Source organism: Leucopleurus acutus (assembly GCF_964270905.1).
Source record: "Leucopleurus acutus genome assembly, chromosome: 16".
Classification (NCBI taxonomy): domain Eukaryota; kingdom Metazoa; phylum Chordata; class Mammalia; order Artiodactyla; family Delphinidae; genus Leucopleurus; species Leucopleurus acutus.
The window spans coordinates 21710725-21735700 of record NC_139158.1 but is presented as its reverse complement, the minus strand read 5'-3'; the positions used below and the strand labels follow the sequence as shown (position 1 = coordinate 21735700).

Below are 24976 nucleotides of genomic sequence, written 5' to 3'. Positions count from 1 at the left end.
TCCTGTTAGCTCATATTATTTCACGGAGATAACTTTGTTACTCCACACCTCTACCAAAGAAATAGATAGAATGGTAAAATTGTACAAAAGATGATTTCAGTGTCCAGAGTAGCTTTCTTCCCCACTGGTAGCAGTGAGGCTCCAGCCCTTATCCTTTCTGCCTGGACAGTTATTGTAGTCTCCTGGCTTGTGTCTCTGCCCCCAGGTGTACATCTTCCACCAATGGCAATGTACATTTTACATTGCCATTACAGTGATCCTTCTGACATGAAAATCCAGTGAAAATCCTTTAAAGGCAAGCTCTTTAACTTAGCATATATGGTAACTCTAATGATCTGTCCCCTGCCTCCCTCCCTTGTTTCTTGCTCTCCTAGCTGCAATTCCCCTTTGAATCAGACTGTTGTCATACTTTATGCTTTTGTCTGTGTCCTCTGCCTCAAATGCTGTTCCCAGATCATTCACCTGGGAAACACCTACTCATTCTGTAAGACTCATCCCAGATTTTACTTTTACTACTCCTTTCCAATTCCCCTGCCCTTCCCTAGTGCCCCCGCTGCACTTTTGATATACTACTAACATCACACCCGTAATACTTTATTTTACAGTTTTTCCCCCTCAACATTTTGAGGGCACACATGTGTCTTACTGCTCTCTGTGTTTCCAGCACAGTGCCTGGCGTGGAGGGACACCCAAATAATAAGCAAATAAAAGAGACATACCTCAAGCAAAGGCACTGAACCAGGAAAGTAGGAACAGTGCCAGGGAGGTGTACAATTTGGCAGTAGCATTTGACCCCTGTAAGCTAGTAATATGACCTAACACTGATACTTTCATATCTCCTCTTACCCTGACGACTCCCTTGTTACCTCGAGAGGGAACCTAGAAGTAAGCAAAATTCAGATTAGATGACTTAATCAAGGTCACATGGCAAATCAGTGGCAGAACTGTAATTAGATTCAGACTTCTGAATCTAAAATCCATATATGGTTTCCAGATGATACCAGGTCGATTAAAGTTAGAGAAGAGTTTAGGTGGACTCTGACATTTAGAAGCTGCTATCATAGAAACTCTTATTTTTCTCAGCACATTCGAGTGGCAGAATTTTAACAGTTGTTAGAGGTTAAATGAAATTATATTTTCAGTCCTCTTAATACTTGAATTTGATGACCAACGTTGTGTAGTTTAGTTGCTTTCTAGGCTCTAAACGTCGTGTTGTCTTTATTTAAATCACACTTCTGTAACTGCTGCTTTACTTATTTTACAGACGTCATTGAAAATTTGCATGCTGCAGCTTACCGAAATGCCTTGGCTAATTCCTTATATTGTCCTGATTATAGGATTGGAAAAGTGACACCAGATGAGGTACTGATAAAACACATTACATTTTTTTTTAAATTTAATTTTATTTATTTTTTTATACAGCAGGTTCTTATTAGTCATCAGTTTTATACACATCAGTGTATACATGTCAATCACAATCGCCCAATTCAGCTCACCACCACCACCACCCCCACCGTGGCTTTCCCCCCTTGGTGTCCATACGTTTGTTCTCTACATCTGTGTCTCAATTTCTGCCCTGCAAACCGGTTCATCTGTACCATTTTTCTAGGTTCCACATATATGCATTAATATGTGATATTTGTTTTTCTCTTTCTGACTTACTGCACTCTGTATGACGGTCTCTAGATCCATCCACATCTCAACAAATGACCCAATTTCGTTCCTTTTTATGGCTGAGTAATATTCCATTGTATATATGTACCACAACTTCTTTGTCCATTCTTCTGTCGATGGGCATTTAGGTTGCTTCCATGACCTGGCTATTGTAAATAGTGCTGCAGTGAACATTGGGGTGCACGTTTCTTTTAGAATTGTGGTTTTATCTGGGTATATGCCCAGTAGTGGGATTGCTGGATCATATGGTAATTCTGTTTTTAGTTTTTTAAGGAACCTTCATACTGTTCTCCATAGTGGCTGTATCAGTTTACATTCCCACCAACAGTGCAAGAGGGTTCCCTTTTCTCCACACCCTCTCCAGCATTTGTTGTTTGTAGATTTTCTGATGATGACCATTCTAACTGGTGTGAGGTGATAACCTCATTGTAGTTTTGATTTGCATTTCTCTAATAATTAGTGATGTTGAGCATCTTTTCATGTGCTTCTTGGCCATCTACATGTCTTTGGAGAAATGTCTATTTAGGTCTTCTGCCCATTTTTGGATTGGGTTGTTGTTTGTTTTTTTAATATTGAGCTGCATGAGCTGTTTGTATATTTTGGAGATTAATCCTTTGTCCATTGATTCGTTTGCAAATATTTTCTCCCATTCTGACGGTTGTCTTTTCGTCTTGTTTATGGTTTCCTTTGCTGTGCAAGAGCTTTTAAGTTTCATTCGGTCCCATTTGTTTATTTTTGTTTTTATTTCCATTACTCTAGGAGGTGGATCAAAAAAAATCTTGCTGTGATTTATGTCAAAGAGTGTTCTGTGTATGTTTTCCCCTAAGAGTTTTTTAGTGTCCGGTCTTACATTAGGTCTCTAATACATTTTGAGTTTCTTTTTGTGTATGGTGTTAGGGAGTGTTCTAATTTCATTCTTTTACATGTAGCGGTCCAGTTTTCCCAGGACCACTTATTGAAGAGACTGTCTTTTCTCCATTGTATATCCTGGCCTCCTTTGTTAAAGATTAGTTGACCATAGGTGTGTGGGTTTATCTCTGGGCTTTCTATCCTGTTCCTTTGATCTATATTTCTGTTTTTTGTCAGGACCACATTGTCTTGATTGCTGTAGCTTTGTAGTATAGTCTGAAGTCAGGGAGTCTGATTCCTCCAGCTCTGTTTTTTTCCCTCAAGATTGCCTTTGCTATTCAGGGTCTTTTGTGTCTCCATTCAAATTTAAGATATTTTGTTCTAGTGCTGTAAAAAATGCCATTGGTGGGCTTCCCTGGTGGTGCAGTGGTTGAGAGTCCGCCTGCCGATGCAGGGGACACGGGTTCGTGCCCTGGTCCAGGAAAATCCCACATGCCGCGGAGCGGCTGGGCCCGTGAGCTATGGCCACTGAGCCTGTGTGTCCGGAGCCTGTGCTCTGCAACAGGAGAGGCCACAGCAGTGAGAGACCCGCGTACCGCAAAAAAAAAAAAAATGCCATTGGTAATTTGATAGGGATTGCATTGAATCTGTAGATTGCTTTGGGTAGTATTGTCATTTTCACAGTGTTGATTCTTCCAATCCGAAAACATAGTATATCTCTCCATCTGTTTGTGTTATCTTTGATTTCTTTCATCAGTGTTTTATAGTTTTCTGAGTATAGGTCTTTCACCTCCTTAGGTAGGTTTATTCCTCGGTATTTTATTCTTTTTGTTGCAGTGGTGAATGGGAGTGTTTCCTTAATTTCTCTTTCAGATTTTTCATCATTAGTGTATAGGACTGCAAGAGATTTCTGTGCATTAATTTTGTATCCTGCGACTTTACTAAATTCATTCATTAGCTCTTGCAGTTTTCTGGTGAAATCTTCAGGATTCTCTATGTATAGTATCATATCATCTACAAAAAGTGACAGTTGTACTTCTTCTTTACCAATTTGTATTCCTTTTATTTCTTTTTCTTCTCTGATTGCCATGGCTAGGACTTCCAAAACTGTTGAATAATAGTGGCGAGAGTGGACATCCTTGTCTTGTTCCCGATCTTAGAGGAAATGCTTTCAGTTTTTCACCATTGAGAATGATGTTTGCTGTGGGTTTGTCGTATATGGCCTTTATTATGTTGAGTTAGGTTCCCTCTATGCCCACTTTCTGGAGAGTTTTTATCATAACTGGGTGTTGAATTTAGTCAAAAGCTTTTACTGCGTCTATTGAGATGATACGTGGTTTTTATTGTTCAGTTTGTTAACATGGTGTATCACATTGATTGATTTGCGTATATTGAAGAATCCTTGCATCCCTGGGACAAATCCCACTTGATCATGATGTATGATCCTTTTAATGTGTTGTTGGATTCTGTTTGCTAGTATTTTGTTGAGGATTTTTGCATCTATATTCATCAGTGATATTGGTCTGTAATTTTCTTTTTTTTGTAGTGTCTTTGCCTGGTTTTGGAATCAGGGTGATGGTGGCCTCATAGAATGAGTTTGGGAGTGTTCCTTCCTCTGCAATTTTTTGGAAGAGTTTGAGAAGGATGGGTGTTAGCTCTTCTCTAAATGTTTGATAGAATTCACCTGTGAAGCCATCTGGTCTTGGACTTCTGTTTGTTGGAAGATTTTTAATCACAGTTTCAATTTCATTACTTGTGATTGGTTTGTTCAGATTTTCTGTTTCTTCCTAGTTCAGTGTTGGAAGGTTATACCTTTCTAAGAATTTGCCCATTTCTTCCAGGTTGTCCATTTTAATGGCATAGAGTTGGCTGTAGTAGTCTGTTAGGATGCTTTGTGTTTCTGTGGCGTCTGTTGTAACTTCTCCTTTTTCATTTCTAATTTTATTGATTTGAGTCCTCGCCCTCTTTTTCTCGATGAGTCTGGCTAATGGTTTATCAATTTTGTTTATCTTCTCAAAGAACCGGCTTTTAATCTTATTGATCTTTGCTATTGTTTTCTTTGTTTCTATTTCATTTATTTCTGCTCTGGTCTTTATGATTTCTTTCCTTCTGCTAACTTTGGATTTTGTTTGTTCTTCTTTCTCTAGTTCTTTTAGGTGTAAGGTTAGATTGTTTATTTGAGATTTTTCTTGTTTCTTGAGATAGGCTTGTATAGCTATAAACTTCCCTCTTAGAACTGCTTTTGCTGCATCCCATAGGTTTTGGATTGTCATGTTTTCATTGTCATTTGTCTCTAGGTATTTTTTGATTTCCTCTTTGATTTCTTCATTGATCTCTTGGTTATTTAGTAACGTAGTGTTTAACCTCCATGTGTTTCTGTTTTTTACATTTTTTTCCCCTGTAATTCATTTCTAAACTCATAGCATTGTGGTCAGAAAAGATGCTTGATATGATTTCAATTTTCTTAAATTTACTGAAGCTTGATTTGTGACCCAAGATGTGATCTATCCTGGAGAGTGTTCCGTGTGCACTTGAGAAGGAAGTGTAATCTGCTGTTTTTTGTTGGAATGTTCTGTAAATATCAATTAAATCTATCTGGTCTACTGTGTCATTTAAAGCTTCTGTTTCCTTATTTATTTTCATTTTGGATGATCTGTCCATTGGTGTAAGTGAGGTGTTAAAGTCCTACACTATTATTGTGTCACTGTCGATTTCCTTTTACAGCTGTTAGCAGTTGCCTTATGTATTGAGGTGCTCCTATGTTGGGTGCATATATATTTATAATTGTTTTATCTTCTTCTTGGATTGATCCCTTTATCATTATGTAGTGTCCTTCCTTGTGTCTTGTAACATTCTTTATTTTAAAGTCTATTTTATCTGATACGAGTATTGCTACTGCAGCTTTCTTTTGATTTCCATTTGCATGAAATATCTTTTTCTATCCCCTCACTTTCAGTCTGTATGTGTCCCTAGGTCTGAAGTGGGTCTCTTGTAGACAGCATATATATGGGTCTTGTTTTTGTATCCATTCTGCAAGCCTGTGTCTTTTGCTTGGAGCATTTAATCCATTCACATTTAAAGTAATTATCAATATGTATGTTCCTATGACCATTTTCTTAAATGTTTTGGGTTTGTTTTTGTAGGTCCTTTTCTTCTCTTGTGTTTCCCAGTTAGAGAAGTTCCTTTAGCATTTGTTGTAGAGCTGGTTTGGTGGTGCTGAATTCTCTTAGCTTTTGCTTGTCTGTAAAGCTTTTGATTCCTTCATCAAACCTGAATGAGATCCTTGCTGGGTATAGTAATCTTGGTTGTAGGTTCTTCCCTTTCATCACTTTAAGTATATCATGGCACTCCCTTCTGGCTTGTAGAGTTTCTGCTGAGAAATCAGCTGTTAACCTTATGGGAGTTCCCTTGTATGTTATTTGTCATTTTTCCCTTGTTGCTTTCAATAATTTGTCTTTAATTTTTGCCAACTTGATTACTATGTGTCTCGGCGTGTTTCTGCTTGGGTTTATCCTGTATGGTACTCTCTGCACTTCCTGGACTTGGGTGGCTATTTCCTATCCCATGTTAGGGAAGTTTTTGACTATAATCTCTGCAAATATTTTCTCTGGTCCTTTCTCTCTCTCTTCTCCTTCTGGGACCCCTATAATGTGAATGTTGTTGCGTTTAATGTTGTCCCAGAGGTCTCTTACGCTGTCTTCATTTCTTTTCATTCTTTTTTCTTTATTCTGTTCCGCAGCAGTGAATTCCACCATTCTGTCTTCCAGGCCACTTATCCGTTCTTCTGCCTCAGTTATTCTGCTATTGTTTCCTTCTAGTGTATTTTTCTTTTCAGTTATTGTATTGTTCATCTCTGTTTGTTCTTTAAGTCTTCTAGGTCTTTGTTAAACATTTCTCGTATCTTCTCGATCTTTGCCTCCATTCTTTTTCCGAGGTCCTGGATCATCTTCACTATCATATTCTGAATTCTTTTTCTGGAAGATTGCCTATCTGCACTTCATTTAGTTGTTTTTCTTGGGTTTTATCTTGTTCCTTCATCTGGTACATAGCCCTCTGCCTTTTCATTTTGTCTTTCTATGAATGTGGTTTTTGTTCCACAGGTTGCAGGATTGTAGTTCTTCTTGCTTCTGCTGTCTGCCCTCTGGTGGATGAGGCTATCTAAGAGGCTTGTGCAGGTTTCCTGATGGGAGGGACTGGTGGTGGGTAGAGCTGACTGTTGCTCTGGTGGGCAGAGCTCAGTAAAACTTTAATCCACGTGACTGCTGATGCGTGGGGCTGGGTTCCCTCCCTGTTGGTTGCTTGGCCTGAGGGAACCCAACACTGGAGCCTACCTGGGCTCTTTGGTGGGGCTAGTGGCGGACTCTGAGAGGGCTCACGCCAAGGTGTACTTCCCAGAACTTCTGCTGCCAGTGTCCTTGTCCTCACTGTGAGCCACAGCTACACCCCACCTCTGCAGGAGACCCTCCAACACTAGCATGCAGGTCTGGTTCAGTCTCCCCTGGTGTCACTGCTCCTTCCCCTGGGTCCCAGTGCACACACTACTTTGTGTATGCCCTCCAATAGTGGAGTCTCTGTTTCCCCCAGTCTTGTTGAAGTCCTGCAATCAAATCCCACTAGGTTTCAAAGTCTGATTCTCTAGGAATTCCTCCTCCCGTTGCCGGACCTCTAGTTTGGGAAGCCTGACGTGGGGCTCAGAACCTTTACTCCAGTGGGTGGACTTCTGTGATATAAGTGTTCTCCAGTCTGTGAGTAACCCACCCAGCAGTTGTGGGATTAGATTTTGCTGTGATTGCACCCCTCCTACCATCTCATTGTGGCTTCTCCTTTGTCTTTGGATGTGGGGTATATTTTTTGGTGAGTTCCAGTGTCTTCCGGTCGATGTTTGTCCAGCAGCTAGTTGTGATTCTGGTGTTCTCACAAGAGGGAGTGAGAGCACGTCCTTCTACTCTGCCATCTTGGTTCAGGCTCCAACACATTACATTTTAAAATGTGCTTATTTTCACATTAAATTGAATGTTCATCTACCACTTCAGTTTCGTTTGCTAGTTTTTTGTATCATCTAATTTTTTTTTTTTCCCCGGTACGCGGGCCTCTCACTGCTGTGGCCCCTCCCGTTGCGGAGCGCAGGCCCAGCAGCCATGGCTCACGGGCCCAGCTGCTCCGCAGCATGTGGGACCGGGGCACGAACCCATGTCCCCTGCATTGGCAGGCGGACTCTCAACCACTGCACCACCAGGGAAGCCCGTATCTTCTAATCTAAGAAATTTTCTAGCTTGCTTTTTTTCCATCAGCTTGCTTTTTTTTTTTTTTTTTTGTCCATGCCATGCAGCTTGTGGGGTCCTAGTTCCCCTACCAGTGACTGAACTGGTGCCCCCTGCAGTGGAAGAGCAGAGTTCTAACCATTGGACAGCCAGGGAATTTCCTATCCAGCAGCTTGCTTTTTAACTAAAATTCCATCTGAACAATTTTTGTGTATCTTTCAACTAAAAAAGTTTTTATTACAAAATGGACATGTTCCTTACAGAAATTTCAGAAAATAAAGGGGGACAAAAGATATCTCACACACCTAAAGTCACTCATTGTTAGCACCTAGGTGTATTTTTCTTCTAGACCCTTGTCTATGTATATCTATCTTTTAAACAGTATGTAAGTGTTTAAATACCATAATCTTGTGACTAAAAGTCTTCCTTTAACCACTCTGAATACATAGGTAGAAATGAACCCCACTTTCTTGCCTCCCGTTCTGTCATCAGCCGGCTCACCAGCTCATTTACCTTCTCCAGCACACCTGCCTCACTTTGCTGGCAGTGCACATTTGTCGTATGTCACAGCCATGTATATATCTTAGAACTTTGTTTCCAAAGTGTGAAACATTGAGCATTAAATTTGCAAGTGTAGGTATGTGTATACAATCTTAATTTCCACTCCTACCCCTCACCCACCCCCAAAAAAACTTTTTACCAAGAGACATTAAGAGAAAAACTGGGAATTATCAACACTTTCAAAGTATATATGACTCAGAAATTAGGCTTTTATTCTCATTTCTGGTTATCCACTACAGAAAACTGAATTTTGTATCCCTTTCCTCTTTTGACTTATCTCCTGGTTAAGAAAACTATCCAGTTATCAATTTAATGCCTACCATTCATATGGTACTGTTAAACAAAATTATAACTGATATCATCCAACTTGGAACAGCCAACATTTTTCATAAGACTGGCCTGTAGTAAGTTTTTGAAGTTTTTCAGAAATCAAATTCACCCTTGTGAAGATATATTATTGAAGATATATTATTGAGGTAGCTAAAAGGATGCACATAACAAAACATTTACCTACAAGGATGTCTATTGTGGCATTGTTTGTAATTGTGAAAAATTAGAAGAAACAAATCAAATATCCAACATTAGAGAACTAGTTAAATAATATATTAAATATCTGTAGAATGGAATACTATTCAACCATTCAAAAATATTAATTGATAATGAAGTTTTCATAGCTTATTTTCAAGTAAAGGAAAGGTAATTTATGAATAGGATGTACCAAGGGGTCCCATTTTTAAAAAAATAAGGTGTTTGCATCATAGACAAATACCAAGATGTTAACCATGGTTATCTCAAAGTTATTAGCATTTTTTAAATGTATCCCTAGGCTAAAGGAAATTCTAAAGAAATGGTTGCTAGAATAATTTGAGCAAAGGCAGCATTCAATGGAAAAACATCAACATTAAAAAAAAAGAATATGACTTTCCAAGGTGGCTCCATAGATGGAGACACCATTCATTTTAGGGCACAAATTCTGATAAATTGAATAAAAGTTTAGTTTTATTACCTTAGCTTCACAGTTCTCAACATTAGCCAAGGAGCCTTTTCAACCAATACCCACCCCTCATGAATTTTTTTTTAACATCTTTATTGGAGTATAATTGCTTTACAATTGTGTGTTAGTTTCTGCTTCATAACAAAGTGAACCAGTTATACATATACATATGTTTCCATATCTCTTCCCTCTTTCATCTCCCTCCCTCCCACCCTCCCTATCCCACCCCTCTAGGTGGTCACAAAGCACCGAGCTTATCTCCCTGTGCTATACGGCTGCTTCCCACTAGCTATCTATTTTACGTTTGGTAGTGTATATATGTCCATGCCACTCTCTCAATTTGTCCCAGCTTACCCTTCCCCCTCCCCATATCTTCAAGTCCATTCTCTAGTAGGTCTGTGTCTTTATTCCCATCTTATCCCTAGGTTCTTCATGACCTTTTTTTTTTTTCTTAGATTCCGTATATATGTGTTAGCATACGGTATTTGTTTTTCTGACTTACTTCTTACTTAATGCCATGGATATACTGTATATCTGTTTATGTACTGTATGTATATTTGTAGTTTATATATAAAGGAATAAGGTTTTTTTCTTACCCCAAAAACCTAAATTTCACTCCCGTGGGAGCAATAGTGTGCCTGTTTAGAATGCATGTTTTAGCCCTACTTTTGAATATTAGGTCTAAAGTGATAGTATAAACCAGTGATTGTCAAGTCTCGCTGATCCTCAGATCACCTGGTGGTTGATTAGATAGGTGGGTGGTTTGTTTTAAATAAAGATTCCAAGATCTCACATTGAATCTACTATATCAGTCTATACAGTGGGCACAGGAATAGGATGGGGTGGGGAGACATTGTTTTTGTTTTTTAAGCTCCCCATATAATTCTGTAATCATCCAGGTTGGAAACCCTGGTATAGACAGTAACCTCAGAGCAAAAAAACCTTCAAAGATGCACAATAGGGGTATAGTGATATAACTCTATTAGCCCTACTATAGAATGTTAATAACAGTGCTTTATTACTACCTGTATAAAGACAAAAGAAACCTGATGTACTACTTAAATCACATTATAATAAAAATCATACTTAGTCCCATATCTTCAAGTTCAAGCCAAGGTGTGCTCTAATTTTTAATTCTGATTTTTTCCATTAACAGCTTCATTGAGATGTAATTCACATACCATACAGTTCACGCATTTAAAATGCACAATTCAGTGGTTTTTATTATATTCACTGAGTTACATAACCATCACCACATTAAGTTCTAGTTCTTTTTAAGCAATGGTTTTTGAAAGCTCAGTTTCATTCAGTACTAAGTAGTCCTTTATAGTTCATTATAGCAGCTTTTAAGCCTGAGTATTTATCTTCTGCTGAACTGCGGTTTCACGTTTTTATAGCTTTTTATATTTATACCAATATAACCTAATAAATGTTTTTACTTCCTCAGTTACATGACTATGTACAGAATCATTTTACAAGTGCAAGAATGGCTTTGATTGGACTTGGTAAGTTGGGAATTGCCTGCATGTCAGTTTGCTTCTTTTAAGAGTAGTTTTTTAAGTCACAGACATAGAAAACAGACTTTTGGTTGCCAACGGGGAGGGCGACAGGGGAGGGTTGGATTGGAAGTTTGGGAATAGCAGATATAAACTGTTATATATAGAATGGATAAACAACAAGATCCTATTGTACAGGAAACTATATTCAATATCCTGTAATAAACCATAATGGAAAAGAATATTTATAACTGAATCACTTTGCTGTATACCAGAAACTAACACAACATTGTAAATCTTCAGTTAAAAAAAAGAAGTATGACTTGGCAGATAGTGAAACATGTGACTGACTTATTCAATGAGGAGGTAGAATTATCCTTGAAACTCTGAAAAATCAGGTACTATCATACGTAACTATGTATATATACATCTTTTATAGTTATATATAGAGCGATATTTAGATAATTTACAGTTCCATGGTTCTTGGCTCCCAGAGAAAGTGGTAGATAGTCAGAAAATTCACTGAGGCTGCTGACTTTTCCTTTATAATTTGGTGTGGCAGGGGATGGGACACCTTTCCAGTACATTGTAATTCTGTCGCTATATAGGTAACCAGCCTCAATTTATAATATACTCACTTGGGTATTTTCTTAAATTCTGATTATACAATTCTCCATTATGTTGTTCTGTCGCATTCTAGAAAGTGGTTAATTGAAAAAAGAGAAACTCTAAGGTGTGCTACTGTTAAATGTTGCACTTATAGTTATGAATAAAAGTATTTTTTCACTGTCTCAATGTGAGTCATTAAAAAAAAGAGTAGTTCTTTAAGCTATAATTATGTGAACACAAAATTTCAGAACTTATCCTCTGTTTATGTCAGAAAGTCAGTATGTGGGGCTTCCCTGGTGGCGCAGTGGTTGAGAGTCTGCCTGCCGATACAAGGGATGCAGGTTCGTGCCCCGGTCCGGGAAGATCCCACATGCCGCAGAGCAGCTGGGCCCGTGAGCCATGGCCGCTGAACCTGCGCGTCCAGAGCCTGTGCTCTGCAATGGGAGAGGCCACAACAGTGAGAGGCCTGCGTACCGCAAAAGAAAAAGAAAAAAAAAAAAAAGAAAGTCAGTATGTGATAGGATTTTAATAGCTAGTCTTTCATGGAAACAACCTAAATGTCCATTGACAGATGAATGGATAAAGAAGGTGTGGTACATATATACAATAGAATATTACTCAGCCATTAAAAAGAATGCAATAATGCCATTTGCAGCAACATGGATGGACATAGAGATTATCACACTAAGCGAAGTAAGTCAGAAAGAGAAAGACAAATACCATATATCACTTATACATAGAATCTAAAATATGACACAAATGAACTTATCTATGAAATAGAAACAGACTCACGCAGAGAACAGACTTGTGGTTGCCAAGGGGGAGGGGGCTGGGGGAGGGAAGGATTGGGAGTTTGGGATTAGTAGGTGCAAACTATTATATGTAGAATGATAAACAACAAGGTCCCACTGTATAGCACAGAGAACTATATTCAATATCCTGTGATAAACCATAATGAAAAAAAATATATATATGTATAACTGAGTCACTTTATAGTGGAAATTAACACATTGTATCAATTATATGTCAATAAAAATTTAAAAAGATACAACTTCCCCAACACAGTTTTATAGCATATAAATAAATCCTCCACAACTCTAAAAAAAAAAAAATAGTCTTTTTTATTTTTAAGCAGAATCCAGCATTTAACTTTTTAAAGCACTGGCTTTCAAATTCATTACAGTATTTGCAAAACCTACGACAAAGGGCAGATTTCTCTAAGCAAAGAGCTTTTACAAAGAGGTTTTGTTTTTGTTTTGCTTTGTTTTAAGTACAATTTAGTAGAAAAATAGACAAAGGGCATGAACCAATTCGTGGGGAAAGTGTGTGTGTGTTGGGGGGCGGGCCAATTATTGTAAAAGATAACTAAAAGTTTTTTTATCTGTGAAATTGACAAAAATTAAAAGATTGACACTGCCCAGTATTAACCATGGTATGGAGAAATAGGCACTCTCAAAAATTATTGGTGGGAGTGTAAAATGGTACTTTTTTTTTTGCGGTATGCGGGCCTCTCACTGTTGTGGCCTCTCCCGTTGCGGAGCACAGGCTCCGGATGCGCAGGCTCAGTGGCCATGTCTCACGGGCCCAGCCACTCCGCGGCATGTGGGATCCTCCCAGACCGGGGCACGAACCCGTGTCCCCTGCATCGGCAGGCGGACTCACAACCACTGCGCCACCAGGGAAGCCCCAAAATGGTACATTTTTAGAGGACTTTTTTTTTTTTTTTTTTTTTTTTTTTTGGCTGCGTTGGGTCTTTGTTGCTGCACACGGGCTTTCTCTAGTTGTGGCGAGTGGGAGCTACTCTTCATTGTGGTGCGCGGGCTTCTCATTGCGGTGGCTTCTCTCATTGCGTAGCACAGGCTCTAGGCGTGCGGGCTTCAGTAGTTGAAGCACGTGGCCTCAGTAGTTGTGGCTCACGGCCTCTACAGCACAGGCTCTTTTGTGGCGCACGGGCTTAGTAGTTGTTGCCCTGCGTCATGTGGGATCTTCCCGGACCAGGGATTGAACCCGTGTCTCCTGCATCAGCAGGTGGATTCTTTTTGTTTGTTTGTTTTTGCGGTACTCGGGCCTCTCACTGTTGTGGCCTCTCCCATTGCCGAGCACAGGCTCCGGACACGCAGGCTCAATGGCCATGGCTCACGGTCCCAGCCACTCCGCGGCATGTGGGATCTTCCCGGACTGGGACACGAACCCACATCCCCTGCATCGGCAGGCGGACTCTCAACTGCTGCGCCACCAGGGAAGCCCAGCAGGTGGATTCTTAACCACTGTGCTACCAGGGAAGTCCCTGGAGGTCTATTTTAATATATTAAAATTGTAATTGTTTATACTCTTAGGCCCAGCATTTACTTTTAAGAATTTACCCTGCCAAAACATTTGGTCAAGTTTACAAAATAGTCGCGTGAGAATATTATTTGCAATTTGGGTTTTTATTCATTTGTTTTATAAATAACAGCTTAATTGAGGTATAATTCACATGCCATAAAATTTACCCTTTTAAAGTGTACAGTTTGTGGTTTTTAGTATACTCACAGAGTTGTGCAACTATTGCCACTATCTAATTCCAGAACATTTTCACCATCCCCAAAAGAAACCCCATACTCATTAGCAGTCACTCCTCGTTCCACCTCCTCCTTGCCTCTGGCAACCATTAATCTCCTTTCTGTCTGTATAGAGCTGACTATTCTGGACATTTCATATAAAGGGAATTATACAATAATAGTCTTTGTAACTGGCTTCTTTCACTTAGTCACTTAGCATAATGTTTTCAAAGTCCATCCATATTGTAACATGTACCAATGTTCCATTCCCTTTTCTGGCTGAAAAATATATTTCATTACCACATTTTGTTATTCATTCATTAGCTGGACATTTGGGTTGTTCCTGAATGTTTTGGCTTTTATGAATATAAACATTCATATATAAGTTTTTTAACAAAACATCTTTTTCATTGTTTTGGGTGTATACCTAGGAGTAGAATTGCCAGGGTAGGGTATCTCTCTGTTTATCCATTTGAAGAACTGCCAGACTGTTTTCCAAAGCAGTTGAACCATTTTACATTCCTTCAGCAGTGCACAAGGGTTCCAATTTCTCCACATCCTTATCAACACTTATTATCTGTCTTTGATTATGGCCATCCTAATGGATGTGAAGTAGTGTCTCATTGTGGTTTTGATATGCATTTCCGTAGTGATTGATAACATTGAACATATTTTTTTGTGCTTTTTGGCCATCTATATATCTTATTTGGAGAAATGCTTATTCAAGTCCCTTGCCCATTTTTTAATTGGGTTGTTTGTTTTTTTTAATTGTTGAGTTATAAGAGTTCATTATATATTCTGGATACTAATCCTTACCAGATTTTTTCCCATTTTGTGGATTATCTTTTCACTCTTTTGAAAATGTCTTTTGATGCACATTGCCATATTGTTTTAATAGCCAACTATTAGAAGCATACTAATGTCCCTCAAGAAGAGATTGATTAAATAAATGATGGTATATCCATATAATAAAATTCTTTATAACCATTAAATGTTTGGTGTAGTCCATTCACTTAGATGTAAATTACAAAAGACAAGTTAGAAACAATATCAATAGAATGACACCATTTTAAAAATAAAAAGGATAATATTTGCATAGAAAAAGTTCTAGATGAATATATAGTAAAGCTGTAAATGCATATGTCTGGAAGAGTGGCATTATGGGAGGCTGTTATTTTCTTTACTGTTTATTTCTGTAATATTTGAATTGTATAATGATGTATTTTTAAAATAGTGTTTTACAATTGTGTTCTAGAAATTCTGGTTCTAGTTTGTTTTTATTTCTTTTGAAATAGGTGTGAGTCATCCTGTTCTAAAGCAAGTTGCTGAACAGTTTCTCAACATGAGGGGTGGGCTTGGTTTATCTGGTGCAAAGACCAAGTACCGCGGAGGTGAGCGTTTTGTTCCGTTAAGGTTAATTTACCAGGGTGCCGCCTCTCCCCCCAGTAGCATATTGGAGTATAATAGGCCTGATTATTTACTACCAAATAGTATCAATGTGGAAAGAAAGAATTAGATTGCTTGAGTGTTATGTATTAAACATGTTTGTGTATGTGTTGGGGGAAGGGCAGGATAGCAAGGAGAGCACCAGGCTAGGGAAAAGCTTAATCTTAATGGGTTAATACTGTGTTGTAAAGAATACTGAAGAATAAAACCAAAAGCCACTTTCTTCGCTCTTGCCTTACCTGGCCCCAGGTGAAATTCGAGAACAGAATGGAGACAGTCTCGTCCATGCTGCTCTTGTAGCAGAAAGTGCTGCTGCAGGAAGTGCAGAAGCAAATGCGTTTAGTGTTCTCCAGCATGTCCTCGGTGCTGGACCACATGTTAAGAGGGGCAGCAATGCCACCAGCTCTCTATACCAAGCTGTTGCCAAGGGAATTCACCAGCCATTTGATGTGAGTCTGAACAGTCGATATCTCTCCTTTTGTTTTCACAGGATCAGTGTTTACGATGTAGTCCTGATAACTTGCTCTTAATGTTAATCTGCTTTTAAAATTTAAGATGAGGGACTTCTCTGGTGGTCCAGTGGTTAAGACTCAGCGCGCTTCCACTGCAGGTGGCACGGGTTCTATCCCTGGCCAGGGAACTAAGATCCCACATGCCACGCGGTGTGGCCAAAAAAAAAAAAAAATAAGATGAACACAAAGAAAATCTTTGTAAAATTGAAGAGACAGCCAGGCTTAATTTTAGTACCTTAGTGGGTCTATCAAAAACTTGCTGTTATTCTAATATAAAAGGAAGAATTGAATGCTTAAAAAGTCAGAAATTCACACTTCAGTTCCCTTTAGAATAAAGTTTTAGATATTAAACATTCCCCTAGATTCTAATTAGTCATTTTTTCTGATTTCTTCTGTCCCCTTCTATTCTTGTGGCTACTTCCTGAATTTCACTGCCCTTCATGTTTTCCAACCAAGTGTACAAGATAAACAGCAAGAAATTACTTACAGACCTGCTCCTCCAGCTTGTGATTAAGTTAAAAGAAAAAAATGACATTTAACCATAACCAAAAGTTATGTTGCCTTAGAAGACACCTTTTTATGACAGTGAGGAAAGTGCTAAAGCTTTCAAAATAATGATACTCAAATCGAGAATGTAAAATGTCAACCGGCAAAATATTTAATGAGTGACGGTAGTTTGCCCAATGTAATGCCCCATGTGACCTTCAATTATATCTTTAAAAAGTAACAAATGTACTAAATTGTAGGATTAAGTATCGTTCATAATTTCAGCAATAGTACATGGCACAGGTAGGTTTATGCCTCTGAGTCTTTGGCCATTTGACACTTAATGGTGAAAATTAAAATCAGTCATCTTCTCTTTTTATTCCTCTGTTTAATACTTTAGTGGTAGTGTCAGACTTTTTTTTTTTTTTAGCAGAGGAGCCTTTTTCATCAGTGCCATTCCCCAATTGCAATGCCCAACACAAAAGTTCTTGCTTTTAAAGAAGTTTAGAAGGCTTACTTGACAGTGAAACCCTTGGAATCTTCTGTACAGAACCTTAGAGTTCCCTGGAGCACAGTTTGAAAACCATTATCTTATTTTTTTTTTTTTTAAGTTTATTTATTTTGGCTGCACTGGGTCTTAGTTGTGGCACGTGGGATCTTCATTGCGGCATGTTTAGTTGTAGCATGCGGGATCTTTTAGTTGCAGCATGCGGGCTTCTTAGTTGCAGCGTGTGGGCTTCTTAGTTGCGGCATGCACATGGGATCTAGTTTCCCGACCAGGGATCGAACCCAGGCTCCCTGCAGCTCAGAGTCTTACCCACTGGACCACCAGGGAATTCCCAAAAACCGTTATCTTAAATTAGTCCTAGTCCTTAATTAGATATCCTCCAGATTTTCTTTCTCCTGGTTCATGGTCTACTCTGTTTTCTTTTCTTCATGCTTTACTCTTCACCATTGAATGTTAATGATGCTTTGGGTAGTTGGAGTTTAATCTAATCCAGTGACATAATATAATAGAAATTCCTGGGAAATTCCCTGGTGGCGCAGTGGTTAACAATCCGCCTGCCAATGCAGGGGACATGGGTTCAAGCCCTGGTCCGGGAAAATCCCACATGCTGCGGAGCAACTAGGCCCATGCACCACAACTACTGAGCCTGCACACCACAACTACTGAAGCCCGTGCACCTAGAGCCCATGCTCCACAACAAGAGAAGCCACCGCAATTAGAAGCCCAGGCACCACAACAAAGAGCAGCCCCCGCTCTCCGCAACTAGAGGAAACCCGCGTGCAGCAATGAAGACCCATTGCAGCCATAAATAAATAAATAAATAAATTTAAAAGATAAATCCACCAAAAAAAAAATTAATATAAATTCCTACTTCAGAATTTGGCCAGAAATTTGGAGGATGACTAGTTAGTCTCAGAATTGTAATTAAACTTCAGGTGATTGAAGTGCATATCTTTGTATGCTTCGTATGGGCCAAACCAATGGTTTTCAAACTTCATCTGGAACACTAGTTTAAAATTCGGAATCCCAGACTGCATCTTTAGTGATCTGAGTGAGTAGATCTGTCGTAGGAACCTGAAAGTCTACATTTTTAATAACAACTCAAGTGATCCTTATGCAAACGGTCCACATAAACACTGAAAAGCACTTTACTAGGGTGTCATGTCCACCTTAAGGAACTTAACACTCTACTCAGACTACAGACAGAAATACCCGTTTTCCAGAGGCTAAACTTCTTGCTCCCTTGGACATCTGAATAATAGATACTAAGCAGAAATTTTTTTCCTAACCCTTTGATTTTAGTCTATAGGAGAAGTGAAAGCGAATTGGTGAAAAGGAAGTCACCACCAACAGCAGAGGGAAGAAAGCAGGTTTATCTAAGGCCAAAGCCCATGATTTATACCACTCAGCTGTACTGAATCTACAGTAGTAATGTTCACAAGTTAATGTTTGCCTTAACTTTTAATCATCAAAAGGTTAGAAAATATCAAGGAAAGTGAGCCATCATTTTAGAAAGAGTTAAATGAGAAAAGCTAAAACATTACAGTTGTGAAAGAGGTAACCTGTATATAGAACACTTCAGTCCTTAATAGAACCATTTAAGTGAAATATTAATCCATGTCTTTGCTTATACTGTGAAGGTATACGTTTTTGTCTAGACGGCCTTAGGGAAATTGTGCCCTGTTTTACCTGGTAGAATGACATACAGTAAAGTTTCATTGTATTTTCAGGTTTCCGCTTTTAATGCCAGTTACTCAGATTCTGGACTCTTTGGGATTTACACTATCTCACAGGCTGCAGCTGCTGGAGATGTAAGTTGCAAACTCATCAATTCTCACAAGATGTTTTCCCCCATTAACATATTTTTAGTAAGAACATAGAATGTTTGAATGCCATGATTTATCAGAGTTCTGTATAGTGTATTATCATTAAAGTGTTATCTGCTGTGGAGGAAAGTTAGAAATGAAAAACGCATATACTGATGCTTCCAGAAAAGAGGGAGGAAATGTTTCCTTGGTATTTTCGTTCTGTGTGGGCATGTGGCATTGAGTTGTCTCTGGGATATCTAAATGAAGACCTCAGTTGAGGTCAAGGCCAAGATGTATACTGGGAGTCATCATTATAAAGAGTGTGTTGAAGTCAGGGTTACACGTGAAAGGTTGGAGGAGAAGAAAACTGAAGGTCGAGCTAAGGAAAATGGCCAAAAAGAAACAGAAAGAAAAAGAAGAGAAACTGGCACGTTTGGAGGCCAGGAAAGAGAGAATGGTTAACACTGTTTCGATATACTCTGGATTAACATCCATTTAGTTACCACAGACAGGTCTGGTAGTTTTAGCAAACTAGGATAATATTGGTGATACTATCAGTTTTTATCAGAGTATTGGAAGTGAACTAAAATTTATAATATTAAGGAATGAATGGGAAGAAAGAAATACAAAGTTGGTGCAGGCAAGTGGAGCTTAGACTTGAGGTGGGTGGTAGTTTTAGGAGAGTTTCCACTGAGAGATTAAGTAGGAAGAGACATTCACACTGAAAGGAAAGAAAATTGGAGCGAATATAGGAGATAAATTATAGATGGATCAAGTCTGAAAAAGCAAGAGCAAGCAGGATCCAAAGTACAATCGGACATTTTAGCCTTGGACACAAAGGCTGATGGGAGAAGAGGATGTCGGGAAGATGAGGAAGTACATCCCTGTTAAGGTAGGAGGCTAAGTCATGTTTTGAGAATAAGAGAAGGGAGGAGAGTTTAAAGAAAGTAATGAGGTTTGGGACAGATGAGTGGCTAGATGCACACAGAATGAGCATAACAGCAGTACAGATGTCTCCATGAGATAAGTGACCACAAATGCATAGTACAGCCAGACGTCTAGCCTAATGCAGAAATGGAGGAGGCAGGCAGTAGGGTTGATCCCAGGCTGGAATCTTGCAAAGTAGGCAGGTCAGAAGTATGAAAAGATGGCAGGAAGTTGGAAGCACTGGCAAGAGTGATTGAAGAGATGATTCATGGATTTAGGCTAAAGAAGTGAAGCCAGGGGGACCTGATAGGTTGAAAGTGGGCAAATCAAGGACCTAGAGATGTTGATAAAATGGAAGATAAGGATAGTGTGATTAAAGACTTAGGCCAGAGGTCTTGGAATTGAGGATTTCAGAGGTAGGTCAGATCTAGGTTATGTGCATGTCTGGGGTATGGCTATGGAAATGGGTAGCTCACCTGGAGGGGAAATGAAGGTCCTAGAGTTTAGGTGATTAGAAAGAACAGTAAGTAGCAGACCCAGAATGGTGCCAGGGTTGGGAGGGAGAAAATCATGGGCCAGGTTTATTATTAATTTATTTATTCAACATATATTTACCAAGTACCCACCCACATCACTAGAAGTTGATTCCTTCATGACTCTAGCACTCCAGGTATGGACAGGCTTTTCAGATTGGATATGTATGGATTACTACTTTTTTCTTAGTGAATAGTAAGAGATAGTATTAATTACATGATACTTTGAGAGTCTTGGGAAAATTTTGAGGTGCTTATTCTTTGTAGGCAATTATAAATCCCTGAGTTTTCTTTTCCTAAACCCTACTGCCGTCCTCTGCCCTCTGCCACTTAACGTTTGTTAAGAAACTTGGCCACTTGGATATTGTACAAACAGCTGCTTTATGGAACATTGGAAGAGTAAGCAGCACGTAGTGAATTAAGAATTCCAAATGGACACTATACTGTTTCTCTGGAACTAACCTTCCATCTTTTGTTTTTGCCTCAGTAGAGGAGCATTTGAATGCTGCAGCAGACTTTGTTTTTTGTTTGTTTCTTTGTTTGTTTTGTTTTGGTTTTTTGCGATACGCAGGCCTCTCACTGTTGTGGCCCCTCCTGCTGCGGAGCACAGGCTCCGGACACGCAGGCTCAGCGGCCACGGCTCACGGGCCCAGCCGCTCTGCGGCATGTGGGATCTTCCCGGACCGGGGCACGAACCCGTGTCCCCTGCATCGGCAGGTGGACTCTCAACCACTGCGCCACCAGAGAAGCCCCTGCAGCAGACTTTGGCACTGATCAAAGATGACCAGCTTTTACTTGTCTATCCTAGGTTATCAAGGCTGCCTATAACCAAGTAAAAACAGTTGCTCAAGGAAACCTTTCTAATACAGATGTCCAAGTTGCCAAGTAAGTTTCAATATTAATGTTTCATGTTTCAATTATTTGAAAGTTGTATTTTTTCTAGTTACAACACTATTGTAATAAATACACAAAAAGGATTGAAAGGCACAGAAAAGTATTTAAAAGGAAAGGGAAATATACTCCTACCCCCTAGAGATATAATTGTTAACATTTTGATTATTTTCTTGACCATTTTTAAACATAATTGTTAATATTGTATATATACTTGTTAATAAATAATACTTATTAGTGTTTATTGTAGAAATTGAAAATTACAAAGACAAAAATTATTTTTCATTCCCTACCAATGATTCTTCTCTTTTTTTAACATTATAATGCTGTTTGCATTTATTCCATTTATTTTTATTACTAAAAATTTGTCATAAACAGTTTTAATTGGTGTGTCAAAATATACTTATTGGACATTTTCAACAAGTTGGCAGTTTGAAATTATAAACTATAAAGGATATCTTTGGGTTTTAAAACATTTTTGTATTTCATATTACTTTCTTGATATAGATTCGCAACTGGGCCAAGAGTTATAAACATTATAATGAAAGGCTGTGCATTAAAATATACGTTTGTGTTTATGTAATATTTTTATTTTTATATTTTGGAGTCACAATGTTGAAAGGTTTTATCAGTTGATAAGCACATTGTCAGTATATATGAGAGTGCCTGTTCTACCATAACCATTGGCAACTTTTTCCTCTTTACTGATTTGATAGACCAAAAAATATATCTGATTAAAAGATTGCAATATCTGTCTCCTATTTGGTGATTTTTAAATTCCCACATTGAAAGTGCTAACAACTCCTCTTAACTCAGTAGCTCTGGGAGTTTCTCTAAAAGAGACAGACTTTGGACAGAGTTGGAAATCAGCTTGCATTTTCATACAGGAGTTTAAAACATTTAAATTTGACTCCATCCATTTAGGACAATTCAGAATGTGAATCCTAAAACTCCGGAGGCCTCTATGATCATTTAGTATTGCCCACAAGGAAATATGACAGGGTGAATTACAACCCAGGAGGGAACAGTCTTTTACCATTTCTGTTCTCATTAGTATTATTACTTTTGTTATACTGAACACACTAAGAAGTGCATCTCTCAAATAAGTACAACACAATTTATTAAATATTGTATACATGGAACCAAGGATCGATAGGATGCAGCTCTGCATGATTGCATCAGAAACAAACCTTATAATAAATTGAAACAATGGATAAGCTTAGGAGAAATCTGTTTCAAATCTAATTTATTTAAGAAAATGTATTTTCTTAGTAAGTGTGGCACAGTTCTTATCAGGTACAGCAACATTTAGAAAATGGAATTTTGGTTGTTAATGTCAAGATATATTTATTTTCTGCCATTTTGATGGAGTTGATACTTTTTTTGTAAGGTTCTTACTCCTATAGTGAAAAAGAGAAGGTGAGGTGTCATTGCTGAAGGGACAAACTAATAATCACTTGGTAAAGTTTATTGCAGGTAAAATCTTTTTTCAATTAAGTGGACAGTGTGGTAAAATTGCTACATTAAATTGTAATTATGTTTAAATGGAAGTCTTGCTACAGAGTGCCAAGGAGATTAGTTTGAGTTAAATAACTCAAGTGCCTTATTGAACATAATTTCTTCCTGGGATAAGTATGAATTGGATTTTGTTTTATTTCAAATTGATGTTTTTGTGCCCATATTTAAGCTACAGGGACTTATAAGACCTATACTGTCCTTCCCCACTTGCCCCACCCTCAGTGAGACAAATCCCAGCACACAAATGGACTATGGGTGGGGTTAAGGGAAGTTATATTATCAGCACACAGCATTCTGCTAAAGGGACAGTGAGAAGAGCCCACATAGGGATGTTCTTTAATAGAGATACCTAAAACCATCACCAAAAATGTATCTAAAATAGTTGGTGAATTGAAGAAATAGAATGGAGACCTTTAGCACTGTAAGATTTCAAAGCTGTTAGTTAGTCTGTATATTTACCCAAACATGTTTAAGGGTGTGGGAACATACTTTGCCTTGCTCTGTAAAACTGGCATCTGCCTTAGTTGCACACCTTTTATTGGACAGGAACAAGCTGAAAGCGGGGTACCTAATGTCAGTGGAGTCTTCTGAGGGTTTCCTGGATGAAGTTGGGTCCCAGGCTCTAGTTGCTGGTTCATATGTGCCGCCATCCACAGTCCTTCAGCAGATTGACTCGGTAGCTGACGCTGATGTCATAAATGTAAGCAAATGAAAATTTATTTAACATCAAATAACTTGTCCTTAATGATCCAGTTTCAGAAGGAATGCGTAACCTTCCTTGGGTTGTATATGCTGTTCTCGTGGTGTTTGGTGCTTATGTACCTGGTGTGGAGGCAGAAGGGCTCATCCCCATATCTGCAGATAGCTTCCTTGTCAACTCAGGGTGATGTATCTTCCTCATGCAACTAAATTACCATTAGGTTAAACCATTTTAAATTCTTAAAGGTCAAGAAGAGTCAAATATTGGCAGTTTCATATGATTCAACCTAATTGTCAAGTTTGGTATTTTCCTCCTCACTCCTAAGAAATAAACTCTATCCTGCCAGTCTTTCGCAATCTACCATCTCAAGATTTTCTTTAGTCTTCTCAACATAAGACCTTCTCCTGCCCCTGCTCTATTTTTTTTTTTCACATATATTGTTTCCTATAAAATTGAGTTGTTTTGAGGGCAAGGACTATGTCTTATACCTCTTTGTATTCCCTGCTATGCCTAACAAGTACATGAACTACAGAATGAACCCAAAATCAGTCCTTTCTGTATTAAAAATGCCAACTCCCCTTCCATGGTCGAGGTCTTAACCATCTTCTCACCAAGGGGTCTCCCCTTGGGGATAGAAAAAAGAAGCAGGCTATTTTAAGATAGCAGCCCTGACTTGATTTCACTTGAACCATAAGTTCATCATTACATACTCTTCCAAATGGCTGTTCTCATCTTATATACCATACTATCATGTGAGTCCAACCCAGCTGCCTGCAACACTGTCTATTAAAAAAGCTGACCTGAGATAATGTGGGACTGCTCCTCGTGGTATTGCACTTAACCTAAACAACCAGCCTTTGGACTCAAAGTAGCGGCATAAGGAATACTAGGATATAAAGTGTAACTTTTAAGTTAACAATCAGTTTATTTTTATTGACTCAGACTATTTGCCATTGCAATACCAAAGCAGGGAAGTACAGCTCTGCTCAAGGAGACTCTGCCCTGTTTTGCAACGTCAGAAGGGTTTTCCTTTTCCCTCTTTAACAGCTACGCTCCTATTTAGAGCACCACACTTGCTCAGTCACACGTAGGATGAAATACTCAAAGGAACAAGTTTATCTACTTGCTTATTTCTATTAACTTTCTGTCTTATTTTGTTTGTTTACTTAAAGGCTGCAAAGAAGTTTGTTTCTGGCCGGAAGTCAATGGCAGCAAGTGGAAATTTGGGGCATACACCTTTCGTTGATGAGTTGTAGTACTGAAACACATATTGCAGGAAAGAGCTGAACATTTTCTCAACTAAGAGCAGCAAGTATGTGAAAGTGAAAAGTCTTTAATGTAACATTTATCTTTTTTTCCAGTGAGATGAAATATCAAAAAGCATAAATGCAGGTAATTGTTCCCAACTGACCTAAAGTCAATAAAACTTCTGTTTAAATGTTTTTCTTGCGTTTTTCCTAATCAGTTAATCAACAAGTATTTGATACATGCTGAGTTTTTGTTTTAGATGCTTTAAAGGAGAACAGGAATATAATAATAAAGTACAGAAGCATGAGAAACTATTAAAAATTAAGGCTAAGTGGCTATCAGAGTAACTATTTCCAGATTATTATTGGTGGCTTTTTAAGATAAACACAGTTAAAAGTCTGTCTTCTTGGGTAAG

The 24976-nt window shown here is 38.6% G+C and overlaps 1 protein-coding gene across 1 annotated transcript in view; it reads left to right on the top strand.

Moving 5' to 3' along the window:
• Positions 1-24755, top strand: part of UQCRC2 (ubiquinol-cytochrome c reductase core protein 2) — a 31420-nt gene extending 6665 nt beyond the window's left edge. Inside the window, exons 7-14 of the mRNA XM_082858180.1 lie at positions 1265-1362; positions 10787-10844; positions 15280-15375; positions 15680-15879; positions 18667-18747; positions 21013-21089; positions 23160-23313; positions 24486-24755. Of these exons, the coding sequence (XP_082714306.1) occupies positions 1265-1362; positions 10787-10844; positions 15280-15375; positions 15680-15879; positions 18667-18747; positions 21013-21089; positions 23160-23313; positions 24486-24569 (848 nt within the window). The 3' untranslated portion in view covers positions 24570-24755. The remainder of the gene's footprint in view (positions 1-1264; positions 1363-10786; positions 10845-15279; positions 15376-15679; positions 15880-18666; positions 18748-21012; positions 21090-23159; positions 23314-24485) is intronic.
• The last annotated feature ends 221 nt before the right edge of the window (positions 24756-24976 follow it).